The sequence below is a fragment of the Acanthisitta chloris genome, unplaced genomic scaffold (assembly GCF_000695815.1).
Source record: "Acanthisitta chloris isolate BGI_N310 unplaced genomic scaffold, ASM69581v1 scaffold8868, whole genome shotgun sequence".
In the NCBI taxonomy this organism is placed as follows: domain Eukaryota; kingdom Metazoa; phylum Chordata; class Aves; order Passeriformes; family Acanthisittidae; genus Acanthisitta; species Acanthisitta chloris.
The window spans coordinates 1-26,672 of NW_008687556.1; the positions used below are offsets into that span (position 1 = coordinate 1).

A 26,672-nucleotide genomic window follows, 5' to 3' on the forward strand; every position below is an offset into this window, starting at 1 on the left:
AACCTCATTCTGTTGGAATCAGCCCATGTGATGGCAACAAACAGGAGAGTTTGGGGGAATTGCAGATCGATAGGTTAAATTACATCTGCCCAGTGTCTCTTGAAAGGTGTTGGTCCTCTCAGGGTGTTTAGCTGGATATTTGATGATTAGTGAATCCTCAACTGTGGTGTTTGTCTTCCAAGAAACAAAGTGATCTGAGCTTTCTGAGCCTGTTTGCTCTCCAGGCAAGGAGACCTCCAGAAAATGAGCTTCCTCAGAAGGTATTCAATGATTTACATCCTGATTAGGGTGAAAACCTTCTTAAACTGCCTATGAAGTACCTTATGTTGGCACATCTGAGGCCAGACTGATAATACAAACATCTGCAAGATCTCAACAAAAGCTGTCTTAGTTTTGGAGATGGAAGCTTCAGGTGAGCTACTCCTTGCTCTCCAGGCAAGGAGACCCCCTGAGAATGAGTTTCCTCAGAAGGTTTTCCATGTTTTACATTCCTGAGCAGGTGAAAATCTTCTTAAACTGCCTATGAAGTATGTTAGTTTGGCACAGCTAAGTCCAGATTGAAAATATAAACCAGTAACATCTCCAAGACCTCAGCAAAAGCTCAGTCTTAGTTTGGGAGATAGGAGGTTCAGGTGAGCTTCTCCATGCTCTCCAGGCAAGAAGACCCCCAGAAAATGAGCTTCCTCAGAAGGTTTTCCATGTTTTATGCTCCTAATATAGGTGAAAACATTCTCAAACTGCCTATGAAATACTTACTTTGGCAACTCTGAGTCCAGATTACAAATATAAACATCTGCAAGGCCTCAACAAAAGCTCAATCTTAGTTTTGGAGATAGAAGGTTCAAGTGAGCTACTTAATATAGTCAAGATTAAACCAAACTGATAGCACAGCACCTTTAGTCTTCAGGCAGCACTTAGGCCTGGATCAGAATCATGCAGTTGTTTCCTGTTTCCATAAGCTATTGAAGCAGTCAGGAATTCCTGTGTCTCTGATCTTGGGGAGATTGCAGCTTGCAGAACCCAGTTCTGCAGCATGTTCTATCCTTTGGAGTCTATCAACCCCTCCCCAGGAGTTTTTTCAGAGAACTTGCTGCCCATCACCACCAAACAGTCACTTTTTTTGACCTGTTTCTTCCAGTTCCCTCTCCCAAATTGTGAAGCCAGGCCTTGGTTTTCCTTCTTTTTTGTTTATCCTCACACACCTTGGCACTCCAGACTGACTGACAGACCTATTTCAAACATGTTCTGCCTGGTGAATCTTCTCTAAGAAGTGGGAAGGCAGATTTGAATGTTTCCATGCTATGTCTGGGGGGAAGAAGACAACATAAGGTGTCACCTTGTGTCCTTCTCCTCCCCAGTGCTGGGGTCAGGGTGTGTGGTGTGAGCAAATGAGAAGAGCCTGATGGGGAAAGAATGAGACTGTGGTGAGAGCAGAAAACTGCTTAGTGGTTTCAAGCCATATATTAATGCCAACAAAACTACAGTATAAAATGCAGCAGAACCTGCTGCATGGTCCTACCAGGGTGGTTCTGCCAGGGGCTGTGGAGGGAAGGCCACAAGACCTTCAGAGGGTGAGGAGCAGAAATGTTTTCAGAGTAAATAGACCTCAAGATTGTGAAGCCAAGATGTTCCTTCATGTCAGAAGGGTGAGCTGCCTTGGGAGAAGAAAGGCCGTGTGGGGAAAAACTCTCCTGCTCTGGTTTTCAGTCCTTCTCCATCTTCCTTGTTAATTAAAGGGGGAAAAAAAGAAAGGAAAAAGTAGGGGGAAACATAAAGAGAACATGTTTAGTATCAATTATAGGAGAATAGCCCTGCACTGTATTAAGAGTATGAGTGTTTGTAGAAAGGGCTGGTTTAATCTAAGGTGTCACTGATCCAGTGAGGAGGAACAAGAACAGATCAAAAATTCCTCACAGCCAAACCTTTGCCCAAGAAGGAGCAGAGGAAGGAGCAGCCTGGACTCTGTCTGTCTGTCTGTCTGCTTCTCTCTATCCTCATCTGTGTCTCTGGCTTTCTCTCTTTTCCTCCTTCATTGAAACCCTTAATAGGAAACACATTTCCCTTTCTGTGGTGTTCCCACCAGAAACCTCAGACTGTCGGGCAAAGGTGAGAACTCTGAGCAATTAAACTGGGGGAGGCGCCGGGTCCTTGCCAGTGGCTTGGGCTGCATTTTTCAGCTTAGAGTAGCTATAGGTTGATCACAGCAGCTCGCTCAGGGCTATTCATCACCCCACCCCCTCCTCCCCAGCCACTCGGGGCATTTGCAGCCTATTTAGTCATAGAAAGCTGTGTTGCTGAATTCCCCAGCGCTTCCCTGTCTGGCAGGGACAAGCCGGGCTGGACCTTGCACTCAGGATTGCTTTAAATAACCTGCAAAGGAGAGAGGGGTGGGCAGGAGTTTCCCCAAGATATTCAAGAAAGAAATGCCAAAGCTAGCTAGAAACCAGCTGAGGAAAACACAAGTTAAGCGGACAAAGCTGTTTCCATTCCTCCTCCAGCAGCAAAACAACCAATCACTCCAAATGTTTAAGCCAATCACTTTGGCACTGTGCAGCTTTCACAGTCAAGGTGCTCTTGGGATCCCTTTGAACTCTTTACCTCCTGGTTAACCATGTTATCCATCCTGGGCTTTGAAAACATCCCCTGTTTTGCAGCATCTGGTAGCATCCATCCTCCTCTCCCCATGAGCTTTGTTTTCCAACACCTTCTTCCTCTGGCTTGTGCACGACTTTGGCTTTGTTTGCACTTGGGAAAGGAAAGAAATCCATAGGAACAGAGAGCCAACACCATCCAGCACCTGCAATGGCTCTTACTTCTGGCAGCTAATCCTCAGCTCTCACAGGAAAACGAGACACACTGTGAATACTACTGAGGGGCAAGTGAGGTCAGTGCTCTTTGGGATCATGTGGATTAGAGGAATGTGGAGGCTGCATGGCTTAGTCACAAGTAACTAATCAGTTAGTACTATAGTACCTGCAGAAGAGGTATTCCTAGCCCTGCCAAAGGGTCTGGGAATGTTGAGGGGCAGCACAGCATGTGTGGAATCTGTACTGCTGTGTGTGTGCTGCTTAGGGCCAAGCACCTTCCATGGGACAGAATGTCACTGGACAGAGGGTTGGGTAGATCTGAAGAGCAGAAAGGGTCTGTAAAAACTCTTTTCATGGTAGGATTGGTGCCTGCTCTAGCTCACACCACCAGTCCCTACAAAGTTCCTACATCTCCCGTGCTAGGGATGTCACTGCCTCATGTAGCAGGAACCTTTGCAAAGAGCTGTAGGAAAGGTGAGACTTGGAGATTATGTAAACACATACAGCTAGACACCCGTGAAATGTGTATTACATGGTGGCTTTGGAGCTCCCAGGGGCTCTTCCTCCCTTTCCTGAAGAGTTTCCAGGAGAACCAAATGCTTAGAAAGGAACATTTCCACCACAGACTGTGCAAAACAGTCTCTTCCCATGGGTTCTTTTTTGTGCTGCTCTTGAATAGTTGTGTGTCAAGTGGGGCTGGATGGAAAGGCCACTCTGAACCAAAAAAGCTGCTTTCCAGTTCCCCAAAGCATGGGAGATGCTGGAATACCAGTGAGATTAGTGCTACTGCTGCTGGCCCCAACCCAAGCATGTGACACTCTAAAAATGGTCAGGTCCTGACACTGCAATTCATGGAACTTCTACTGTGTGTTCCTCAAACAGGACATTTCTCTGTCACAGCCAGAGAGAGAAAAGCTTCTTCCTTCTCTTCTAACACAATCTGTGCCATAGGAATTTTTGGGATAGATAATGTACTGTACAAACTCACCCTTTTAGATAACTCTCAACAAGAACCATCAAGGTGCTCAGAGAAGGAGACGAGTGGAGAAGCAGCAGCACATGTGTGATGTGCAGCTACCAAGCCTTTAGAAGGATTTCATAGGCAATCTATGCCTAACTGGCTGAAAAATGAGGTCTATAGATCCCAGTAACAGTATTTCCTACCTGCCTGCATTGTTCCCTGTGGCAGAGCACATTCAAATGGCAATAACTCCTTTTCTTTCCATCACAGATAGCTCACTGCTGGTCTACAATACTCCATCCCACACAGAAGCTTCCTCACGTCTCGCCACCAAAGAAGGTCAGTGTTTTGCTTAGAAATGTCCTTCCTGTGCTCTCCTGATGGTTTTGATTGGGTTCAAACTAGACCTTTTATATAATATCCTTGGCATGGCATTATGCTGCTCTGCTCTGCCTGCACAGCATGGTTGAGAATGAATCATTTACACTCTGCAGCCTCAGCTAGGCTGGAAATCACATCTCTGCTTGTCCAGCCAACACTGGGGCATAAAATGTCTCTCTGTCATTGTCACACTTGTGTATCACTGGGCTGATGAACTGATGGTGTATTTTCTGTTCTGGATGTGAAACAGTTTGAAATCTCAGATACACAGCAAGGATTGAGATACTGTTTCTCTCCAAGTGAGTTCATAGGGCACAGACTCAAGCTCTGCCAGGGGAGGTTTAGATTGGATATTAGGAAGAGATTTTTTACAGAGAGAGTGCTCAGGCATTGGAATGTGCTGCAAGGGGAGGTGGTGGATTCCCCATCCCTGGAGGTTTTCAAGCTGAGACTGGATGTGGCACTTAGTGCCATGGTCTAGTAACCACGGTAGGGTTGGACTTGATGATCTTGGAGGTCTTTTCCAACCTAGTTGTTTCTATGATTCTATAGCTGAAAGGCTAAAATCTTCACAATAAATTCCATTTACTGACCAAAGGCCACCCAGGTATTCCAAACCATTCCATGAAGCTCTCAGCTGGTTTCAACCAGAAAGGAAGAGAAACTATATCTTTTTGACACTTCTATTTTGGAACATTTTGATTTTCTTTTTCAAATAACCCCAATTTTTTTCCATTAGAAATTCTGATCATGTAGCTACAGCTTAGAAACCTCAGACTTTGAAAAAATAATACACTTGAGGCTCCTTCAGCCTTTTGAGTTGTGTATCCTTCAGTCAGGTGCTTCCTTTGCAGCTCCAGTTTTAATCCTGTTTCTTATTTTTAATGAAAAACTGGATTCTCAGGCATGATAAAGTTATGAGAGTTTGTGTGATGGATGTGAGCGTAGAATCATGGAATGGTTTGGGTTGGAAGAGACCTTAAAGACCATCTAGTTCTAACCCCCTGCCATGGGCAAGGACACAGGTGATGATGTACATCTGTTGTCTACCTAAGACAATAAGTCTCAGTTGAATTGATAGATGCCAAATAGGTTGATAAAGAGGAAAATTCTGTTCCTGTGCTCTCTAACTCAGTGTGTAGGACTAGGAGCCTTGAGTTTGGTCTTCACTTCCCCTTGCACAACTGCAGGAACATTGGGTTTGTTCACTGCACTGTGTTCAGCTCCTCCATTGGAAAAGCTCCTGGAGAAGTGTGAAATCTCCTGTGTGCCATGTGAGATAACCCACCTAGGACCTCTCTGTTCCTGTGCCCAGTTTCCTCCCCTGATACATAAACACCTCCCTGCTTTGCAGGGGACTGTGGCTACACGGATTAGCCCCAGTTTGCATTTCAAAGAACAGTGGGGAAAGGCAGAAAGGCTTTTATGGAAGCAGCTGGAGAGACAAAACCTCCCTTTGCACTGAGAGGCTGCAGCAAACAGATCCCACATTTAACAAGCTCCTGCCTGGAGTGTCTGGCTGCCTCCTTGACTAGCTGCTCTCAGAGCCAGCCCTTTCTGCTTGCACCATGCTGCATCTCATCTCCAACATCTGTCTTGAGCCCTGGACACGCGAGCACTGCTGGTTTTTCCAGCAGCTGCTTTTGTCCAGCATACAAATAGCCACTTGAGCTGTGTGTTCCCTGGCACACTGTTCTCTCTTCTGACACAGGCACTGCTTGAAAAACATGGAGCATTGCAGAGACAAACCCTTCAGGCTTTGCTGTGACTGACTCTTACAGTCATCTAGTTAATCATCTGGTCATCATGGGCCCCTCAGCTCAGGAGGGACATTGAGGTGCTGGAGCAGATCCAGAGAAGAGCAATGAGGTTGGTGAAGGGACTGGAGCACAAGTGGCATGAGGAGAGGCTGAGGGAGCTGGGGGGGTTCAGCCTGGAGAAGAGGAGGCTCAGGGGAGACCTTATCACCCTCTACAACTCCCTGACAGGAGGTTGGAGTCAGGTGGGGGTTGGTCTCTTCTCCCAGGCAACCAGCAGCAGGACAAGAGGGCACAGACTCAAGCTCTGCCAGGGGAGGGTTAGGCTGGATATTAGGAAGAGATTTTTTACAGAGAGAGTGCTCAGGCATTGGAATGTGCTGCCCAGGGAGGTGGTGGATTCCCCATCCCTGGAGGTTTTCAAGCTGAGACTGGATGTGGCACTTAGTGCCATGGTCTAGTGACCACAGTAGGGTTGGACTTGATGGTCTTGGAGGTTTTTTCCAACCCAGTTGTTTCTATGATTCTATGGTTCTAACTTTACTAAGGGCTAAGCTTGTTCCTGTGTGAATAAAACAGAGAAACACACGTGTCCCTCCACAATTTCCCCATAAACACACACACACACACACACACACACACACACACACACACACACATCCAAACCTCTGCTCTTTCTGCCTTGGGCCAGGTGTTTGCTAAAAATAAAGGAAAGAAAACTGATAATTTTTTTTTTTATTAAAGAGAAATGTTCTGTTTAAACTTGAACTCCTCTGGGTTTTTAAACCCTTTATCTCTGTGACTTGGGCCTGGAGTCACTCAGGCTGAAAGAAATTTGAGGGGAAATGTGTTCCTCCACCTCGATTTTTACTGCCCTCCTGTGTGTCTCTTTAGTGCCTCTGGCAGAGGGTTGGGTTGGTTGCTGTCAGTGTGGTGTTCTCAGCTTCACATGGTACTTTCATCATGTGTCAATAAAGGACTGAGCACACCCATGGGACACTCCAATAAAAATGAAGAGCTTCATAGAAATGATGAAATCCTATCTAGTCTTCTCCCATTTCTTCCTATAGTGCATAAATTTCCTCATCGTTCCTTCAATGGGGAATGTTGCTGTAGGATAAACCAACTCATTTCAACCTACTCTAACTGATTCATGTTCCAAATATTCTTGGTGAGATTAGATGTCAGGATAAGAGGCAGGAGAACATGTCAGGCTGACAGATGAGGATTTGGGGAGCAGAGTGAAGTGTCTCAGTCAATATCACAGAAGAAACTCATGATGCACATAAAAATGGACTTGGAATTCCTCAGCTTTGGCCTAGTCCATTAGGCAACATGATTTTCCTTGCTTCATTTTAAGCCTTTAAATGGGCTCAAATCAAGATGATGATATTCTATTGGGAAAGGAACTTCAGGTTAAAAAAATCAAGATTTTTTTCTAAGTTCTCAAAAGATGAAACATTTTTCTTATCAGTACATCTTGAATCTACTAATCCTGTAAATATCTCTCCTCTCTCTGTCTGTGAATAAAAACAGACACATTTTTCTAACCACCTTCCCTTGAGGATTCAAAAGCAGGTGATGAAACAGTCCCAAACATCTCAGAGAGAGAAAAAACCCAAACATTTTCTTCACTCCTCCTGTAATTTTTCTTGCACACTCTCTAAGATCACATCACTAATGCAAATAACCTGCAGATGCCAGGGAGAGCCACATCTCTTTACATACACTCACACTCTGCTTTGCACAACATATTCCATCCACACACTCTAAAAAAAGAACTTCCATGGCAAAAAAAAAAAAATATAAAAAAGCTCCAGCTGCAACACAGACAGATGCAGATGTTCCAGATGCATCATATGGCTCTGCTCCCTCCCAGAGCTGTTCCAGACAGAGCAGGGATGGTGTCACAGGAGCACAGGGCACTGCTTGGCCCATGTCCCACGCTGGCAGGGGCAGTGCTGCTGTCACAGGACTGGGTTTCATGCCCTGGCTCTGCAGACAGAACTGCCTTGGCTGGTTGCAGCTGCAGACTTTACTCCCTTTTTCCCTTCTATTTTCTGCCCTCTCACTTCTCACTGCAGTGCCAGCTCTGCCAACAGGACCTGCAGCACTGCCTTGGGGCACTTAAACTGCTTTCCTGGCAGGTACTGCAGACTGACACAGCTGGGGCACAAAACATCTCAGGTTTGTGGGGCACAGAGCATCTCAGCCAGGTAGAACCCTTGTAGTGCTCAAAGGACTCTTATTGCCTGCTCTTCTCTTCTATTTGGGCAGTTAAACTGCTTTCTTAGCAGGTACTGCAAACTTACAAAGCTGGGGCACAAAGGAGCTCAGGTTTGTGGGGCTTAAAGCATCTCAGGTTTGTGGGGGACAAAGCATCTCAGGTTTGTGGGGTACAAAGTATCTCAGCCAGATAGAACCCTTGTAGTGCTCAAGGGATTCTTATTGCCTGAGCATCACTTAGGACAATTAAACTGCTTTCCTAGCAGACACTGCAGACTTACACAGTTGGGGCACAAAGCATCTCATGTTTGTGGGGCTGAAAGCATCTCAGGTTTGTGGAGGTCAAAGCATCTCAGGCTTGTGGAGCTCAAAGCATCTCAGGTTTGTGGGGCTCAAAGCATCTCAGGTTTGTGGAGCTCAAAGCATCTCATGTTTGCGGGGCTGAAAGCATCTCAGGTTTGTGGAGGTCAAAGCATCTCAGGCTTGTGGAGCTCAAAGCATCTCAGGTTTGTGGGGCTCAAAGCATCTCAGGTTTGTGGAGCTCAAAGCATCTCAGGTTTGTGGGGCTCAAAGCATCTCAGGTTTGTGGAGCTCAAAGCATCTCAGGTTTGTGGGGCTCAAAGCATCTCAGGTTTGTGGAGCTCAAAGCATCTCAGGTTTGTGGGGCTCAAAGCATCTCAGGTTTGTGGGGCTCAAAGCATCTCAGGTTTGCTCTCAGATCAGCCAGGTAGAAACCTTGTTGTGCTCAAAGGATTCTTATTGCCTGAGCTTCTTCTCTTAGCCTCATAAACACTCCGAAGGAAAGGACTTAGCGTCATTGGGACAAATTGTCTTCAGCTGCCTTTGAGAAAGAAATTGCTCTAATGAAAATCACCAGGATTTTTTTGGCTAGAGAGCAATTTTCTGGCAAATGAAATGAGGTTTCTCTCAGTGCTGAATGGAAAGATTTGTGTCCCACTCCCAGCACCTCACTGCAGAGATGGTCTGCTTCATTTTCTATGCCTCTTGGAGCTATAACTGACCTACTGTAGGTACTGGAGCCACAGGACAAGAATCTGAGAGCACATTATCTGCCTGAGCCCAGGGACATGTGAAATTGCTTGCCTGCAGAATGGTGTCATTTAAGTAGGTTTCCATAGGGAAATGGAAAGTATATTCACATACAGCAACGTCGAGGAGGCCAAAGGGCTGTGTCCTGTGTGGCTGTGAGTGTTCTGGCCTCACTCCAGCACATTTTTAGAGTCTGTGCTTGCTTCTTAGTGTGTCAGGGTCTGCCTAATTCCTGTGTTTAGTGTATAAACTGAAACCCTGGGCAGGAGGTTCCCTCTAGTCCTTGAGAACTAGGACTAGGACAAGGACTGGCTCCTTGAGGACTAGAGGGAATGGCAGGGGAGGTTCAGATTAGATGTTAGGAGAAATGTTTCCCTGTGAGGGTGTTCAGGCACTGGGATATTGCCCAGGGAGGTGATGGAGTCACCATCCCTGGAGGTGTTTAAGAGGTATCTGGATGTGGCACTGGAGGATCTGGTTTAGGGTTTAGGGGTTCCAGCAGTGACAGGTTAATGGTTGGACTCAATGATCTTTGAGGTCTCCTCCAACCTTGATAATTCTATGATCCTATGGGAACCCAAGCAGGATAGTGCTGGTGGTTCCCAGCCAGGCAGAATCATGGCATGTTGGTGTGTGAAGTTATGTGTGTGCAAAGAGGCTGGAGGAGTGGCTAGTGGGGGGTGTGTGGTGCTGTTTAATAGGTGCTGGTACAGAGTGAAGTGGCTTTTTGTGCAGTGAGGTGGCACAGAGGGCTGGAGGAAGGCTCAGCTGATAAGGGCTGCACCCACAAGGGAGAATTTAGTGATCTCCAGGTTACAGGTTATGTATGATCTTGGGTAAAAAGCTGGATTCAGCATGGCTCTGTCCTCCAGGGCTGCCCTCTGCATACACCAAGGCAGTAGAATCACAGAATCATTTAGGCTGGAAAAGAGCTCCAAGATCATTGACTCCAACTGTCTGACTCCAACTGACTGATCACCACGTTGTAAACTAGATCAGAGCACTAAGTGCCATGTCCAGTTTTTTCTTGAACACCTCGAGGGATGGTGACTCCACCACCTCCCTGGGTAGTCCATTCCAATATTTAACAACCCTTTCCATGAAGAAATTCCTTCTGATGTCCAACCTGAACCTCCCTTGGCACAACTTGAGGTCATGTCATTTCCTCCTGTCACTGTTACCTGGGAGAAGAGGTCAAACCCCACTTTGCCACAACCTCCTGTCAGGTAGTTGTGGAGAGCAATAAAGTCATCCCTGAGTCTCCTAGAGTCAGCTGAGAACAGTGGTAAACCAGCAGTAACCAAAGTCTCACAAATCCAACCCAAATTCAAGCAGAGCACAGGAAAAAATGGATGTGGTACCTGCATTTTCAAAGAGGGAAGAAATTAATGTGTTCAAACCCCACTTTGCCACAACCTCCTGTCAGGTAGTTGTGGAGAGCAATAAAGTCATCCCTGAGTCTCCTAGAGTCAGCTGAGAACAGTGGTAAACCAGCAGTAACCAAAGTCTCACAAATCCAACCCAAATTCAAGCAGAGCACAGGAAAAAATGGATGTGGTACCTGCATTTTCAAAGAGGGAAGAAATTAATGTGTGAGTCCATGAATATGGATGGAGGAGATGAATTGGAAGGATTACATCTGTGGCTATCCCATGTTTCTGTTTGCATTACAGAAGTGGTTGTGTGAACAATGAGGATGTTTGGGCAGATGGTTTGTTTGGATGTTTCATTGGGTTGTTGGCAAATTTAGGAAGATAAATAAATCAGTGAGATCTGAAACTCCTGTGGGTTTGTACCCATATTCATTGTGAGCCCTTAAGGAAGAGTTTCCTGATGTTGGAGCATCCATAATAACTCTCTCCTACCAATTCTCTGGTACCTCACAAACTAAGGGCTCATGCAGCTGCTTTTCTCACCATCAGAGCTGCAGCTCATTCCTCTTTCCCCAGTACTTTCCTTTCAATTGGTAGGAACTGCTCAAAACTCATCTCTCCTCCTTGTCAAACTCAGTGACACTTTGGGGTGACAGGTTCAAACATTTGGGGGAGTGCAGAGAGGGGCAGAGCCTGCAGGCAGAGATTGCAGAAGTACAGTTCCCACAGGAAAACCCTCTCAAATTCCTGCATAAAATTCTTCTCCTGAAAAGGCCATTTTTTTTTTCAGGGCTAAAAGATTGTCATGTGAAAAATATTGACCAGTTGCAGGAAAGTCTCCTCTGAGTGGGTCAGTCCAGCCCCTTGGCACAGCAGAGGTTACAAACTCTCCAGCTTTAGCCTCAGAGAAACAGCAGTTGTAGCTTTTATTCCCTCCTAATTGTCTGTACTCACCAAACCATTTGTTGATGATACTTGTGTGCCTGGTGATGAAATCTCCCATTTTTAGCTCTGCAGCAGAAAAGAAGAAAAAAAAAAAAAAAAGAAAAAAAAGGAGAGGCTTTTTTAGTGCTTCTTTTATTACAAGTGTGTGGCCAAGGCAGGGATTTACGATTCCAGGAGAGACAGTAGCTCCAGCCCTTGGATTTTGCTTTTTGGGACTTTCTATTTTTTTAATTGTTTTCCTTTGAAATTCCAGAGTTAGTGTTTTGTCTGCTTTCTCCCTGACCCTCTTCGGAGGCAGGCGTGTGTTTTTTCACCAGCAAAACTGGAAACAAAGAATCGTTGTCTTGAAGCTGTAGCAGGCAGGAAACCCAACTCACAAGGGATCACCCCGAGCCAGAGCTGTCCCAGAGTAGACTCCAGTTCTCTGAATTCAACCTGACAGCTTGTCTGGAGCACTTTCTAAGTAACCATTATCCTTCCTTTTCTCCCAGCAAAAGGGCTATTATTTTTTAGCCTGGGGTGCACTGCAAGCAATGTTATTGCACATGTTGGGGAGGGTCACACCTTTGCTGGGGTGTAATCCCTCCTGGCAAAAGCTCTTAGAAGTGCTTGGGCTGTTTGCTAAGACAGGAGTAAATTTGTTGCTTGATAAGGAGTTAAATAGGCAAACGCTGTAAAAATGCAATGTCTGAGCATGTGTGTCTTCCCTTTTCTCTCCTGTGTCTGGCTTTTTGCTCCATGAATATGAGGTTTGGGGGTTTTGACTTCTGCATTTGTGTGTTTTTCAACAAGAGCAAACTCCAAGCACGTTCATGGTTTGCTTTTACCCTCTGTGTGGGGGTAAGACATGCATAGTGTTGCTGGCACTTTTCTGCACTTTCTGTGTTTGGATTGATCCTATTGATTGGTCAAGCTGATTCTCTACATGTGCAAAGGATGCTCAGAAGAAACACATCCTTCAGGATATGCAAGTGTGTGTGTTTTGCTGCTTGTGGCTGCAGCCCTGAGTAGCTCAGTAACATGAATGTTGGCTGGAAAACCTCTGCTTTTCCAGCCTGGCTCAGAGAGGGATTCTTAGGACACATCCTCCAGTCTTTGTGCACTGTGCATTGGGATTTCTGCTGCTGATATTAAAAAAAAGCAACAACAAGAGGGAAAAAAAAATCATCTCATTACTTCCTCCTTTTCTTCATAATGTGCCTTTGTGAGCATTGCACGGGGTAGCTCAGCCATGGATCAGGAAGTTCCAGCTCTGCATGGCTCTGGGATGTTTTTCTAGCCACATGCACAACTGGGGGCTGTCGCCGAAGGCTCAAAGCAAACAGGGAGTGACTCTGAGTTTGGGAGGCCAGAGCTTTCCTCTGAGTGGGGCAGAAGAGCTCCAGGCTCTAAGCTGTAGTGTGTAGGAGCTCCTTCATGCCTTCCTGCACCCCAAGTCTGATGAGGGAGAGGGGCACAGGGCCAGGCTGGAGTCACTGCTGCAGCAGGGCCTGCCCTAAGCATGCCCCTGCCTGTGCCAGCTGAGAGAATTCCCTTTGGAAATCAAAGAATCACACGATCACACAATGGTTGGGGTTGGAAGGATCTTAAAGCTCATCTCATCCATCCCCTGCCCTGGGCAGGGACACCTTCCACTAGCCCAGGTTGCTCAGAGTTCCATCCAGCCTGGCCTTCCAGGGATGGGAATCCTCAATCCTAGTTCTATTCCTACACTGAGTTAAGCTCCAGATCCTGTCTAACACTGGAAATAATTGGGCTTCAGCCACAGGACTTTCATCCATCACTGGATCTAGTATAGAAGTTAAATTGGCAATGTTTGATTGCTCTGATCCATAGAGGTGACAAAATAAGAGAATAATCAGAGCTGGAAGGGACACACAAGGATAATCAGTCCAATTCCTGCCTGCCCAGGACACCCCAACAATGCACCCTGTGCCTGAGAGCATTGGCCAAACACTCCTGGAGCTCTGTCAGCCTTGGGGCTGTGCCCACTGCCCTGGGGAGCTGTTCAGTGCCCAAACACCTCTGGGGGAAGGACCTTTGCCTAATATCCAACCTAACCCTCCCCTGACACAACTTCAGGTCATTCCTTCGGGTTCTGGAGGTTATGAATGCATAACTGGGCTCTCAGCTACTTTCAGACACTCCCCAAGTTAAACCTGTTCTTCACATCCATGTTCTGCAGCAGATTTCTCATGTAAATCCAGTTCTCACTTGGTTTGAGTTGACTTCAGATCCAAACCCAATGTTGTTCCAAGCCTGGACTTTGTCTCTGTAAAACAGGTTAAGAGCAATGTAGAGATCAGAGAATCACAGCACTATTTAGGCTGGAAAAGGATTATAACCAGATGGATGTAAAGGATTCCAAAGATGTTTTGATAATACTTTTTTTAAAATTTCATAACATAGAATAGAAGTTATATTGAAATTATTCTGCACTCAATTGTTTCCTCTTAGTGGAGAGACTTAGAACTACTTAATTCCACCAATGATCCCTATAGTGGTGATTCTTTAGCACAAGGAGCAGGACACTGTGTCTTGAAGGAGAAACAGATGAGTTTGGTGCTTGAAGGCACTGGAAAGTCTCACATAACCAGGAGAACAGTCCCAGGAGCACTGGGACCTGCAGCAGGACAGTGGACACCTGCTAAGTAATTGCTGTAATTAGCAGGAACAGTATATTGAAAAGTAATTCATTGCAAAATAAGTGATGACATGAGATTTTGAGGCCTCAGAGTGCAGTTATGACACACATGTCACTTGTACCTGGGCTAAACCTGCTGGGAAATTGTCAGACTTGCATGAACCACCTTGTGTGGCCATTGGGAAAGGCTGGAGGACTCCTCATGCCCTGCTCTGCTCCTGGTCCTGTCCCACCATCCCTGCCCCACACTGTCAGCTCTCCTACAGCCAACTGACAGCCCAGAGCCTTCCCAGCTTTGTGCTAACGAGAACTGTGTCTCTGCAGCTCTCTCACTGCTGACACTGAGTTTGGCACCACCTGGAGCAGTTAGTGCATGTCCATGGAGCCAGAGAGGGCCTGGGAGGAGCCTTACAGGCTCCACAGCTTTTATGTTTGCTGTCATCATTGCCAACAATCCATCTGATGTTTCTAGGAGGAACTGGAGGTGTTTTTGGCTTCCTTGCCCCTCCAGAAACCCACAGTCTAGGCTTCTTCTCTCCAACTGGCTTCAAACACAGCTCCACCTCCTCAGTGTGATCTGCAGGAGGTGGACAGGGTGTGAGGGCTGGACACACAGCACTTGGCAGACCTTCCTGCCATGTTTGGGTTGCAGCAGGAGTGGGTTTTGTACACTGGGACTTTTCCAAGGTGCCAGAAGAATGCCATCACACACAACCTCACCTGGGGAGGTCCTGTGCCTGCCTTTCCCTCTCACCCTGGAAAGTGGTTGCTGTGAAATAGATCCCAAGTGAGCACTTAGATTAATCACAAGTTTGGATCCCCCAGGACACCTGGGGCTGCTTTCCCCATTTAGAGAAGCTAATTTAAATTCCAGCCACCAATCCAGAATCCTTTCTTCCTCCTGAAGCAGGACTCATTGCAGAGTGTGTGCTCTGCATGGAGAATCCTGTGGCCCAAACCAGAGATGCAGGAGTAACTGCTCTGGAATAACCTGTCTTATTTGGACTGGGAGCACAGGCACTGTATTTCCAGGCAGGACTTAGCCTCACAAACTTCAGTGAAGGAGAAGGGGAAAGAGAAAGCTGCAAATTTGAAGTGGGCCAGGAGATCCATTGGATTCTCCATGCATCTCACTCAGGGAGGAAAAGCAGTGAGGTCCTATGTCTTCCTTTCCCTCTCTCCCTATAAAGTAGCTGCCACAAAATAAACCCTAAGTGAGCACTTAGATTCATCACAAGTCTGGATCCTCTAGAACATCCCTAGGACTCTCCTAGGACACCTGGTTCTGATTTCCCCTTGTCTCCCTTCTTGGGTCTTGTCTCCATGACTTAGGACAAGCTACTTTCCATCCTCCAGCTGCCAAATCTCTTTGGAGCTATCAGCTCCAGCAGGCAGAGAGTCATTCTTGGGCTCTCTCTATTGCTTAGCATTTTCCATCCTGGGGAATCTAGATCCTCCCCAAGTTTGCTGCCTGTTTGTTTCTCCAGACATCCCCAAAAGCTGACTGCAGGAAGAAATCCTTGATATTCAGACCCCTCACTCTGCACCTTGACAGTGACCCCAGCAGTTCCCAAAGCAAACAGTGCCTGGCTGGAAAAGAGCTGCTGCTGCTGCCAGTGATACCATGAACATGATCCATATGCCATGGTATTCCTTCCCAGCCCTCCTTGCAGTTAAGGGCACTATGCCAGCAAGGACAGCATTCCAAATAAGATTCCTCTATAGTGCCCATAAAGCATTTAGTCCATAAATGACTCAGTATCATCTTGGAACAAAAAGGCCTGAAAAATGAGGCTATTCCCATCCCAATGCTGGTTGTTCTCCTGGAAAGCCTTATCAAGGCTGGTAGCACAAAATAGTGCCTGAATCTGGTTTGACTGAAAAAGCTCCTACAGAGAGAGCAGGATGAAGGGGCTGTCAGCACTTCCCAGCAGCTCAGGAAGCACAGGGACTATGAGCCTATTGTTCAGCTGAAATCTCCCCCTTGCTTCTCCCCTCTGTCCCAAGCTCTCAGATTTATGAAACACTGGGGTGTTTTTTTCATGTTTCAGAACTTTTTCAAGCTTATCAGACAGGGTTTGCTCTCTAATACATCATATCTTAAACACAGAGTCCCTAATGCCTTGCTCACTGGACTGCATTCAAGCTGAAAGCAGTGCTGGGGATTTGGGATGTGGTGTGGAAATCCACTTGGGGGTTTGAAGGCTGGTTTCCTAGGGAAGGGAGTCTGGGCTTGTCTGTGCATCTGCCCCCTGCAATATCTGAGTCTAGCAGTCTGTTTAGATGAAATACAACCCAGAGGTCTGGGAAGAAGTGAGGAGCACTCCAGCTGTGAGATGGGGGCTGGAAAGGTGAGCTGCTGGGATGCTGGAGCTGCTATACCTTCCTGTCTGCAGTGCTATAGCTCCTGAACCACACAGCACAGTGTGCAGCCCTTCTCCTCCTCCTCAAATCCCACACTGAGCAACCCTTCTCCTCTTTAGATGAAATACAACCCAGAGGTCTGGGAAGAAGTGAGGAGCACTCCAGCTGTGAGATGGGGGCTGGAAAGGTGAGCTGCTGGGATGCTGGAGCTGCTATACCTTCCTGTCTGCAGTGCTATAGCTCCTGAACCACACAGCACAGTGTGCAGCCCTTCTCCTCCTCCTCAAATCCCACACTGAGCAACCCTTCTCCTCACACCCCCAGCCTCAGCAGCCCTGCCCTTCCTTAAATCCATGCTGAGCAACCCTTCTCCTCCTCACACACCAGAGCCTCAGCAGCTCTTCTCCTCCTCACATCCACACTGAGCAGCCCTTCTCCTCCTCACACCCCCAGCCTCAGCAGCTTTTCTCTTCCTCTTCACATCCACACTGAGCAGCCCTTCTCCTCCTCCTCACAACCCAGAGCCTCAGCAGCTCTTCTCCTCCTCCACACATCCCACACTGAGCAACCCTTCTCCTTCTCACACCCCCAGCCTCAGCAGCCCTTCTCTTTAAATCCACACTGAGCAGCCCTTCTCCTCCTCCTCACACCCCAGAGCCTCAGCAGCCCTTCTCCTCCTCCTCACATCCCACACTGAGCAACCCTTCTCCTCCTCCTCACACCCCAGAGCCTCAGCAGCCCTTCTCCTCCTCCACACATCCCAGAGTCTCAGCAGCTCTTCTCCTCACATCCCACACTGAGCAGCTCTTCTCCTCCTCATCACATCCCACACTGAGCAGCCCTTCTCCTCCTCACAACCCACACAAGTCTGGATCCCCTAGGATGCCCCTAGGACACCTGGTTCTGCTTTCCCTTTGTCTCCCTTCTTGGCTCTGTCTCCATGACTTAGGGCAAGCTACTTTCCATCCTCCAGCTGCCAAATCTCCTTGGAGCCCTTCTCCTCCTCACACCCCCCATTCTCAGCAGCCCTTCTCTTCCTCCTCACATCCCACAGGATCCCTGGGCCACACTCCTCAGTTTCTTGCCCCCATCAAGTCCTTCCTTTGTTGCACCAGGAGCTCTGACAAGAAGAAACTGCAGAGCTTTGGGTGATTGAACTCATCTTTTGAACTTTACACAATAACTTGCCCAATGCCTAGGCTTGTTGGTGCTGATTTTGCCATGTTCTAAGCCTCTTCTCAGCCTTCTGCAGAGCCTGGCAGGCTATTTCACTACTATATTACTTCTGATTTACACCTAATTCCAGAGGAATCATTAGGATTTGAAAGAGGAGTAGCTCAGCAGAGGATGAGAACTTCCAAATGGCACAGAGGGTGGAGAGGTAGAAGCCAAGGAAGATTTGGGTTGAGAAAGCATAGACCAAGGCTAGAAAGGGCCCAGAGCTCAGTGCTGCAGCCTGCTCCACACAGCCTGATTTCTGGGAAAGGCAGTTCATCTGGAAAAGGCAGCTAAATCCTGAGGAAAGTGCATTTATACATGCAAATAAATAAAATGATATTTAACCTCCTTCCCAGGCGAGCTGTGAGTGTGAATGTTTGCAAAGCTGTGAGATCCTTAGTTGAAAGGTGCTGTGAAAGTGCAAAGCATTATTAATATCCTTTACCTTGCCCATAATAGAGTATGCATTCATGCTGGGGAATGGCTGGACAGAAACCAGACAGCTGCAGAATGACATTTCTTGAAAGCATCTCTGATTTATTTTCTGCTCTTTAATTCCATTTTGTATTGAACACACATTTGTCACAGGACTGTTGTTCCACAGAGCCTTTTAAGTCTGAACCAGACATGGGGACCTGATCCTTTGCTGGGATAAATTTGCCCCTGACTACTTCACTGTAGCTCTTTGCTGATTTACACCAGGAGAGAACCTCAGGCCAAGCCTTTTAATTGAATTTCCATCGCGTGGCAAGTTTTGGTGTAAAATCCAAGTGGGTTTCATGACAGATAAGACTCTCCCTGTCCCTGCCTGTCTGGCTGGAGTTCTGTGGGAGCTCTTTGAGCCACTGGGCGTCAGGTCCTGGGAATGAGATTGTTTTTGCAGGAACCCAAGGCTCTGGATAGGTTCCCTGGCTCTGCCTTTTCCAGTTTGCTTTAAACACATTCAGCTTTAGGTCTGGGCCTGGAAGCCAAGGAGGGCTGGGGTGGCTCTTGCACGTTGCACAGATCTCTGTGAAAACAAAATCAAAATAGCTTAGTGGATTTAGACTTTTCTTTCTTCTGAGAGGGAGAGAAGGAGTTGGAAATTTACAGTGCACACATTGTTTCAGAAGCAGTGTCTACATTGCTGACTATCATATTTTATCCTTCTTACTGTGGCAAAGTCATGCTCAGAGCTAAGTCTCATCCTACAACACAAGGTTCCCCCTATATTTGTCTGCACTTTACTCCATAATCCATACTATAGAGGGAAAATGAAGCAAAGGTTTCTCCTATATATGCCCACACTTAACTCCATAATCCATTCTATATGGGATGAACCAAGGCAAAGTTTCCCTCTATCTATGCCCACACTTTAATCCATAATCCATACTATATTGGCAAAACTAAGGCAAAGGGACTTATCTCCGTCAACCTGAGCTTAGACACATTCACACTGTCCTTCCAAACTGACATTTTACATCCTAAAGCTTCAGGCTACAAGGAAACACATTCAGAGAGGTTCTGAAAGATAATTTTAACCAGCCTTAGCCAAACTTACCTGGAAAACCAAACCTTGATCCTGCACAGCCCAAAGAGCCATAGGGATCCATAGGGTCAGCACAACTGACTGTGATAGTGTCATTTGTTAGTTAAATCCTTCTTTCTGGGACACTGTGAGCAAAGCAAACTCCTCCTCTGGGACAAAGTTTCTCCATCTGGAGGAGGAGGATCAGCTCTCCAGATGATGACCTGTTTGTTTACTCAAACCCACTGATGCCTCTGAATCCACCAACCCCTTTGTAGCAGTTGATTCACTTGGGCCAATGATCTGACCTGAAAGAATCAGAGGAGATTGAAAATTCTCATGAGTTTTGCTACTTTTGGCAAAGGAAAGTTTCCCCCACTTTGAAAAGAATTTTTCTGTTGGCACCTTTGTTTTTGCCAGGATCACCATGAGACATTTCCATCAACATTACAATAGGGCAAAACTATCTATTGATTGAACTAACCCAAATCTACATTAGCATCTCCATGGGTGGAAATTGCTGAAGGTTTTGCCTTTCACAATGCAGAACTCGGTGTTTTTTTCAAAGTATTTCCCAAAACATTGCTCTAATAGCTCTAGTTGTAATCCTTCAGAGGGATATCCCAGGGGACAACTGAAAGTCAGAGCCTGGCTGCAAGAAAGGACATGGGAAAAGGCAGTGGTTGCTTCAGACCTCGACTCCACTCTCCTGATTTCAGTCACTGATAGAGCTGTGGCTCAGTCAGATGAAGTCAGGATTTGCATGATGGTTTTCCAGCAAGGAAAATGCCACCCAGGCAAACAGCATCTCATTTACAGCTAGGACAACTGCTGAGGACTTAGCTTGGGGGATAAAGTCCCCTGGCAGGACCAGGCTGCAAGCCAGTGTCCAACCTTGCTGCTCCTAGCCCAGACATGGGAGCAGGGACAGAACTTCCTTCTGGGACAGAGTTGCCTGCCTGAGACACAGCAGAAGGGACAGACTGTCCCTTTCAGGAGAGATCTTTCTTCTGGAGCAGGGCTGCCTTCTGGGACAGATCTCCCTCCTGGGACAGAGCTCCAGTCTGGGACAGAACAGGCTGTCCCTTTCAGGAGAGAGCTTTTTTCTGGGGCAGAGCTTTTTTCTTGGGCAGATCTCCCTCCTGGGACAGATCTCCCTTCTGGAACAGATCTCCCTTCTGGGGACAGGCTGTCCCTTTCAGGAGAGAGCTTTTTTCTGGGGCAGAGCTTTTTTCTTGGGCAGATCTCCCTCCTGGGACAGATCTCCCTTCTGGAACAGATCTCCCTTCTGGGGACAGGCTGTCCCTTTCAGGAGAGAGCTTTTTTCTGGGGCAGAGCTTTTTTCTTGGGCAGATCTCCCTCCTGGGACAGATCTCCCATCTGGGAGAGATCTCCCATCTGGAACAGATCTCCCTTCTGGGGACAGGCTATCCTTTTCAGGAGAGAGTTTTTTTTCTGGGGCAGGGCTGTCTCCTGGGGCAGAGCTCCCATCTGGGGCAGAGCTCCCATCTGGAACAGGGCTCTCTTCTGGGACAGAGCTCCAGTCTGGGACAGAGCTCTCTTCTAGAACAAAGCTCTCTGCTGGGACAGATCTCCCTCCTGGGCCAGTGTGGCTGGGACTGTCCCCTCCTTCTTCCAGAGCTGTCCCATCCCACTCTTTGTACCGTGCTGAAACCGTAGTGGTTTGTTTTTCAGTCTGATCTATTTGCAGTGGGGTTTGTGGTTTCTGTAAAAAAGGAAAAAAACAAATAAGTAAAATAAAAATAAAACCGGGCAGATTACATGAGCTCTGTTTTCCCCCCACTCCCCTCTCTTCCCTCCTCCTCTTTTCTCTCCCCCTCCCTGCCCTCCCCTCCCCTCTGCTGTCCCTCTATGTTTTCCTTTCCATGCCAATAACTCGAAGGCTGTAATTTCAAAGCTGCAGCGGCTTTCCCAGCGCCGGGAGGAATGTGCAAGTGCCTGGGATGTATCCACAGGGAGCAGAGCAGCCCTGCCGGACTGGGCAGCCCCTCAGGGTTCCAGGCACTGCTCACTCCAGTGCCATGGGCACTGGGGCAGTTGGAATGTCACTTGAGAAGCTTTTCCCCCTTTTTCCTCTCCTTAAAACAACCTCCTCAAGTCCTTGGCCTCCCTGGGTTTAATATCCCCATTTATTGTCCAGGAAGTAGTAACTGGGCTCATCTCAACCTCCTTTTATCTCCATGGTCTTGTGGATCTTGGGGTAAGAGAAAAGGGGTCTCCTTTTGGACAGACCAATTTCATTGAGTGCAGTGACTGGATTCTATGATCAGAACATGTCAGGCTCAAAAAATTGCCCTAACAGTCCCAACTGCTGCATTTACACCCCTATTTACACCCTGTTGCCTTTGTGAGGGGCCCAGGAGAGCACAGAGGATGTGGGAGAGGAATAAAAAAGACCTAGATAATACCAAGCCAGTTGAGACCATGATACAAAGTCAGATTCTTGCAAGTTTTTCTCTAGGAAGAGTTGATTTCAACCCCTCTGTGCCTGTTGTCTTTTGTCATTAGATCCCTCCTATGATGCAGTCAGAACAGGATGGGGCAATAATATGAATTCTGGCCTCTCCAAAAGTAAGTTGTCCCAGTGGGAATCATAAACTGTGCAATGGAAGATGAAAATGAGACCGTGGGAGAGGATGGGCTTGGGTGAGGAGCATTGAAGGGTGGAAGATTTGGGGATAGTCAGTGAGATAAGAGCTGGAATTATGTTATGGAAAGAAATAGAAACCAACAGCAATATTTTTATTACTGAATTGTGTATATTGAAGATGACAGCCCAAACCTCTATAACTTGCAGGACTTAATGAAGGGGCCAGGAGCAAATCCTCTGGACAAACAGGCTCTGTGTTAACCACCTACCTGCAGGCTGGGGTGATGTTTTTAGGAACAGGGAGAAAAAGCTTGGGCAGATGCTAAGAGTTTCTTACCACCTTTCAGAAAGGAAGATTCTAGGCAAAGTCCAGCAGGCAGATAGGGCCATTCTGCATGAGTTCTACTCACACATCTTGTTCTTACTGGGTGTCCCTGAGTCTGGGTGACATCCCTCATCAGTTGCCTGTCCCTAAAAGCTCTGTTCTAGCTGATATATCCATCTGACCCTGAGCCCCATCTCCCCTGCTTCTACTGCTGGGCTTAACCCTGTGCAGCTGTGCAGGATGGGCAATCTGCTCCCAGCAAGATACTATTGGGTGTAAAAAAATGTGGCAGAACCTGGTTGGGAGGTTATGCTTCCTCTGCTTTGCAGCTTTCCAAGCTATGCATACTCTAAATGTCAAGATTATTTTTTGAGTTACAGTTTTCTGTCATGAAATGATATAAAGAGGAGGAACAGATCTCAATGTTGAAGTGATTTTAGAAATGACTATGATATCCTCAACAAAATGTTGGATAAATCCCAATTCTTTTTTGCCTGAAAAAAAAAAGAATTTGCATTTGCAAAAAGTATTGAAACAAAATCCAGTGTGGAAGAAGGTCAGGATTTATATGGTTTTTAAAAAATCCAATTTTCTGTTAAAAACATGAATGGAAGTTAAACTAGGCATGAATGGAAGTTATAAACTTGAATGGAAGTTAACTTGCAATGACAGAAAATTAGTAAAGCATCTACAGAAGATTTTCCTTGTCTCATCTGCAGGTTTAGAAAATTAAACAATGTCTATATCATATTTTCCTCATCCCTGCTGCATACATAGAAGATTAATATCTAGATAATATTTTCCTTGCCTCATCTGCATTTTACAGTGAAGTGAAATCTCTGAATTTTAATAGTGCAATTTCAAATCCATCAGCTCTTAGGCTTAGAAATCTTTCCTTCCCAGTCACTATTATTCCTGTTTGATGTATCTTGTACTTGCCTTTTCTCTGCCCAATCCTCCTCTTGTGTCCTGGGTCACATTGGCTGTTTCTGTGTCTCTCCAGGTCCTCCTGTTGCAGGGACACAAAATGTGAACAAGACAACAGAACAGCAGCGGCCACAGCCAGGTGAGTGCTGATTTTGCCTCTGCTCTGAGTAGATTTGTGCCAGCTTGGGTGGTTTTATGTGCCAGGACTGGGCACAGGCCAGGCAGGCACAGCCTGACAGGGAAGTCTCGGGATAATGACTCAACTGTGACCAAGTGTTGCCAGCAACTGTTCCTAAGCATTTCTGTTCTGCTGCACTGTCCTTCCCCATTCAGGAGGAACATCCTTGAGTCATCAGGGTCATGTGTGGCACCTTGCAGTGGCTGCATCTGCCCTGGAGCATCTCAACATGCTGTGTGGCAGTCAGGGCTACAGGGCTGTGTGTCACCTCCTCACCTCTGCCCCAGCTGTGGTCAGTGGAAGTATCTCCAAACAGAATCCCCAGGGCTTCCCCAGCCTCAAAGAAAACCAAATAAGAACAGTGGTGTTTCCTGCTGCTTTCCCAAGGGCCCTTTGAAAGGCTAAATCCCACCTTCTCTGCTTTGCACAGCTGCTTTCTATCCCCCTTCTTTTTTTTCCAAGGGTTGGTTCTTTTGGCATCGATTCAATTCACGAGCAAATGCTATAGATCCAAATCACCACAACCAGAGAGAGGCAAAGGAGAAGTGTAGAGATTAGGGCTGAGGAGGCCCCACAAAAAGGGAAGGAATTCATTCCTAATAAATGCTTTGTGGGGCTTGCAAGAAACACTCAGTCTCAGTGGAGCCAGTGACAAACTCCTGGTACTCTCATTTGTCTAGTGCTCTGTTTGCTTCAGAAGGGAGAGGTGGGTGAGTATTTCATTGACCTCAGAGGGCAGTGAGCTCAGCTGCTAACAAGCAAATCTGAGAATCTCATCTGCTGCCCAGCTCTTTTTATTAGGGGAAATATATTTGCTTCTGATTTGTTACTTTCTCCTATCCCACACTTCTTTGTTCCATGTTTCATCTTTTCTAGTTGCCACATCAGTGCAGGTATGTCCAAAGAGATTACAGACTATGAAAGCAGGCAAGTGTGAAACCAGGGCCAGAAAGGCTGTGCCACTTTGGAGACATGGAATCATAGAATTTTAGGGGTTGGAATGGAGATTAGAGATCATCCAGCCCCAACCCCCTGCCCTGGGCAGGGACACCTCCCACCAGAGCAGGTTGCTCAAGGCTTTAGCCAACCTGGCTGTGAACACTGCCAGGGTTGGGGCAGCCACAGCCTCCCTGGGCAACCTGGGACAGTGTCTCACCACCCTCACAGGGAAAAACTCCTTCCTAATAGCTAATCTAAATTTCCCTCTTCCAATTTCTCCCCATTCCTCCTTGTCCTGTCCCTGCAGTTCCTAACCCTCTGCAGCTTCCCTGGAGCCCCTTCAGATACAGATTCAGATATAAATTCAGTCCATAAATAATTACTAGGAAAGAATTAAGGGGCACATCAGATCTATTCCAGGCCCTAGGAGAAGGTGCAGTAAGACAAAAGAAAGAGAATGGAAGCTTGAAGTGGTTTCTAGAATAAGCAATAATGACCTGTTGTTTCTTTTGGATGAACCATTTTTTAAGATATGCTTGTTGGGTGTTTTTTGTAGATCCCTACCAAATCCTGGGGCCCACCAGCAGCCGTCTGGCCAACCCAGGTGAGTTCACCTTTACCTTTCAAAGCCCCATTTGAGTCAATTTTCCTTGTAACCTGCTGCTCCAGCCTGCACTGGATGAGTGGCTGCTGTGCTCTGCTTTGGGCTGTGAGAGCCACTGATCTGAGCAGTTCTGCTCTCACAAGTGATGTTGCAAAACTCCTTACAGAAAAGGGAGAAAAAGTGGTGCAACATCAACTTTGTCAGGGCCAAATCACCATCCTGAATATCCTTACCCAAGCCCAGCATTCCATAAGAAGATTTTTATCGGGTATTTATGTGCTGATCTCTCAGATTCGCAGTACAGGTTCATTTCTCACTGTCTGCTGTGGATTGAATGAATGAAAGCACAAACACCTCTGAAAGTTGCTCTGTAATAACTGTCCCTAGCATGTCACCTGCAGAAAACATTCCCATTATTTTGGGGAATAAGATCTGGAGTAAATTGTGCTTGAACTATGAAAATTTGTACACATTGTGTAAGGAAACATCCTCATAAGGCTCTTAATCATTAGTATCACTGAATAAAACCAGGAGTCTTATCAAATCATCTCATGTAACTCAGCTCACTAACTGGAAAGAAAACTGGTGGTATCCAAAACAATATCCATGGTAAACAGTGAGCAAACGAGACCTGATACATACTGTGTTAACTGGTCAGTGAGAAGCTTTGCAGCAGCACAGTGTGCTCGGGCAAAGCTCTGTTGATGAATAGCCCTAGATCTTAAGGCCAAAGGAGACCATTATGAAATCTAATCTGACCTCAGAGCCACGAACAGAACAAAGGGTTGACTAACGTGTTTGCTGGGAACAGTTTATCCGTTCCTACGTCAGGACTTTCTAAGGCTTGAAGGAGCAGTTCCCAGTCAAGATCGAGATAGTCCTTCTGTTTCCTGCCTTTGTCTTTGCCCCTGAGCAGGAAACCCCATGTCATTTCCTTTCCTCTCTGGCTGTGCCTCGCAGGGAGTGGGCAGATCCAGCTGTGGCAGTTCCTCCTGGAGTTGCTGTCGGACAGTTCCAACGCCAGCTGCATCACGTGGGAAGGGACCAATGGGGAGTTCAAGATGACGGACCCTGACGAGGTGGCTCGGCGCTGGGGCGAACGCAAGAGCAAGCCCAACATGAATTATGACAAGCTGAGCCGAGCCCTGCGATACTACTACGACAAGAACATTATGACCAAAGTGCATGGCAAGAGGTATGCCTACAAATTTGACTTTCATGGCATTGCCCAGGCCCTTCAGCCTCATCCCACCGAGTCATCCATGTACAAGTACCCGTCGGATCTCTCCTACATGCCATCCTACCATGCCCACCAGCAGAAGGTGAACTTTGTACCGCCACACCCTTCTTCTATGCCTGTCACATCATCCAGTTTCTTTGGAGCAGCCTCACCTTATTGGACCTCCCCTGCAGGAAACATTTATCCAAACCCCAACGTCCCTCGCCACCCCAACGCCCACGTCACACCACACTTGGGCAGCTATTACTAGATGCTTTTATCCTCAAGTGGCCTTTACCAGTCTGGTTGGACTTCTTCTTTACTTCTGGGATTTTTATGGGGTATGGGGGGACCCTTAATGGATCATTGTGGCCTTTCTAGGGAAGAATTAAAACTGGATATTGGTTATTTCTGGACCAAACCTATGACTTTTGTAACTTTGCCTCTTGTGTCTTGAACTGAGGGATGGAGGCTTCTGTGGGCCAGTACTCTGCATTTCTTTGGGTTTTAATGCTTGTGTCCCCTGTAGGAAGTGATGCTGAAGATTGTTCATGGAATGATTATGAGCTTTTGGATGAAATTGTTAAGGATTCAAAGGCTTTTGACAAGACATAGATCCAACTGTGGGTCGTAGGG

The 26,672-nt window shown here is 46.8% G+C and overlaps 1 protein-coding gene across 1 annotated transcript; it reads left to right on the top strand.

Moving 5' to 3' along the window:
* Positions 1-4,038: 4,038 nt before the first annotated feature.
* FLI1 (Fli-1 proto-oncogene, ETS transcription factor) lies at positions 4,039-26,552 on the top strand (the record flags this gene model as incomplete). The annotated part of the gene is made up of 5 exons (XM_009080652.1): positions 4,039-4,107; positions 21,763-21,825; positions 23,173-23,235; positions 24,770-24,817; positions 25,778-26,552. Coding segments are annotated over 5 exons (773 nt in total), but the record flags the coding sequence as incomplete, so codon positions are not given.
* Positions 26,553-26,672: the final 120 nt, after the last annotated feature.